We start from the raw sequence: 1,893 nt of genomic DNA, 5'->3' as shown, positions 1-1,893 counted from the left end.
CGCCCCCCCACCTCTGCCCCTCCACCCCGGGGCCCGTCTCTCCCTGCCTCTGTCCGGCCCCATGGGGCCCTCCGAGGCCCCATCTCCCCATCCACTCCCTCCCTCTATCCGCACGTGGGAACCCAGGCGTCCGAGCCGCTCCCCGACCCGCCCGCATTAGGGGAATCCAAGGGTCCAAGCCCCCCCCAGTATGGGGTATCCAGGCGTCCGCGCCCCCCCACATCCTGATCTAGCCACTAGCCGCGTGTATCTCTCTCCGTCCGTCCGTCCTCCATCCACCCCCACGTCCATCTGTCCATCCACCGACCCGGCTTCCCGTCGCCTACCCCTGCGTTGCATCCAACCAGCCACTTACCTACACCTCCATCCACCCACCCATCTGTCCGCCCATCCACCCCTCTACCTACCTACCTACCTACCCATCCATCCATCCAGCCCCTATATACCTATCTGTCCATCCGTCAATCCATCCTTCTACCAGCCTATTCATGTCTGTCCATCCATCCAACCATCCCCCTCTTTATCCATCCATCTGCCTTTCCATCCATCCATCCATCCATCCCCACAAGTGTCCGTCTGTCCACCTACCTATTTGTCTATCCCTCTATCTGTTCTCCTATTCCATCCAGCCACCTGTAGATAGACAGAGGGATGGGTGGGTGGAAGGATAAGTAGGTAGGTAGGTGGGTAGACAGACAAACAGATGGAGGGAGAGATGATAGAGGAGTGCCAGGATATGTAGGTGTGTAGGTACTAGGTAGGTAGGTAGATAGATAGAGGGAGGAATAAATGGGGATAGAAAGGGGGTGGATGGTTGGGCAGGTGGACAGAGGGATGGCTATGTAGATACATGAAGGGATAAAGGAGAGCATCTAATCTCTCCCTCTGTCCATCCCTCCATCCACCTTTCTACCTACCCCCCCACCCAACCATCCTTCTATCCATCTCTATATCCATCCACCCATCTCTCTGTCCATCCATTCATCCCCCTGCCCCCCCCCCCCGGTGGGTGCTGGGCATTTGCAGGAACTGGCCTGCAGGTAGGGGGGCATCAGGGCCCCAATCCTGGGGGGCTGCTGCCCTGGGGTCCCCTCACCCCCACACTCTCTCCCGCAGCCCCCACCATGGCGCAGCCACCCACTGCAGATGTTGCGGAGCTGGCTGAAGTCTCGGTGCTGGTGCTGGGGGTGCCAGGCTGCGGCAAGACAGCATTGATCAATGCAGCGCGGGGACTGGCACCCACTGACCCCCATGCTGCCCCTCTGGAGGTCCCACCTGCCCCGGGGCCCCCTGAGCTGCACCCCGACCCCAGGCAGCCCAGCCTGCTGCTGTGGGAGCGGGCACTGGTGCCGGGTGCCGAGGCCTGGCTGGCTGAGGCCGATGTGGTGGTGGTGGCCAGTGCTGCGCTCTTTGGGCCGCGGGAGGTGGCAGTGGCTGCAGCAGCACAGGAGGCCGGGAAGACCGTGATCTTCGTACGCACGCAGGCGGACCTGGCACTGCACACACTACGGCGCCTGCTGGGTGGTGGGTGTGAGGCCCGTGAGGCTGCGCTGGGTGCCCTGCGGCAGGCCTGCACCCCCGCCCTGCACAGCCTGCCAGTGCTGCGCTCTTTGGGCCGCGGGAGGTGGCAGTGGCTGCAGCAGCACAGGAGGCCGGGAAGACCGTGATCTTCGTACGCACGCAGGCGGACCTGGCACTGCACACACTACGGCGCCTGCTGGGTGGTGGGTGTGAGGCCCGTGAGGCTGCGCTGGGTGCCCTGCGGCAGGCCTGCACCCCCGCCCTGCACAGCCTGGGGGTCCCTGCGTCCCCTGCGCTCTTCCTCATCTGCAGCCTCCAGCCCCATGGCCTGGACACGCCGCAGCTGCGTGCCACCTTGCTCGACGAGGCCCA

At 63.8% G+C, this 1,893-nt stretch overlaps 1 protein-coding gene across 1 annotated transcript in view; it reads left to right on the top strand.

The window, feature by feature from the left end:
• Positions 1-1,121: 1,121 nt before the first annotated feature.
• The window catches only part of IRGQ (immunity related GTPase Q), a 2,691-nt gene continuing 1,919 nt past the window's right edge, over positions 1,122-1,893 (top strand). The window contains exons 1-2 of the mRNA XM_025194575.1: positions 1,122-1,424; positions 1,625-1,893. The exon at positions 1,625-1,893 is cut by the window's right edge and continues 5 nt beyond it. Of these exons, the coding sequence (XP_025050360.1) occupies positions 1,125-1,424; positions 1,625-1,893 (569 nt within the window). The 5' untranslated portion in view covers positions 1,122-1,124. The remainder of the gene's footprint in view (positions 1,425-1,624) is intronic.

The sequence above is a fragment of the Alligator sinensis genome, unplaced genomic scaffold (genome assembly GCF_000455745.1).
Source record: "Alligator sinensis unplaced genomic scaffold, ASM45574v1 scaffold1575_1, whole genome shotgun sequence".
NCBI lineage: Eukaryota > Metazoa > Chordata > Crocodylia > Alligatoridae > Alligator > Alligator sinensis.
The sequence above is the reverse complement of the archived record's forward strand: the minus strand, read 5'-3'. Positions and strand labels throughout refer to the sequence as shown.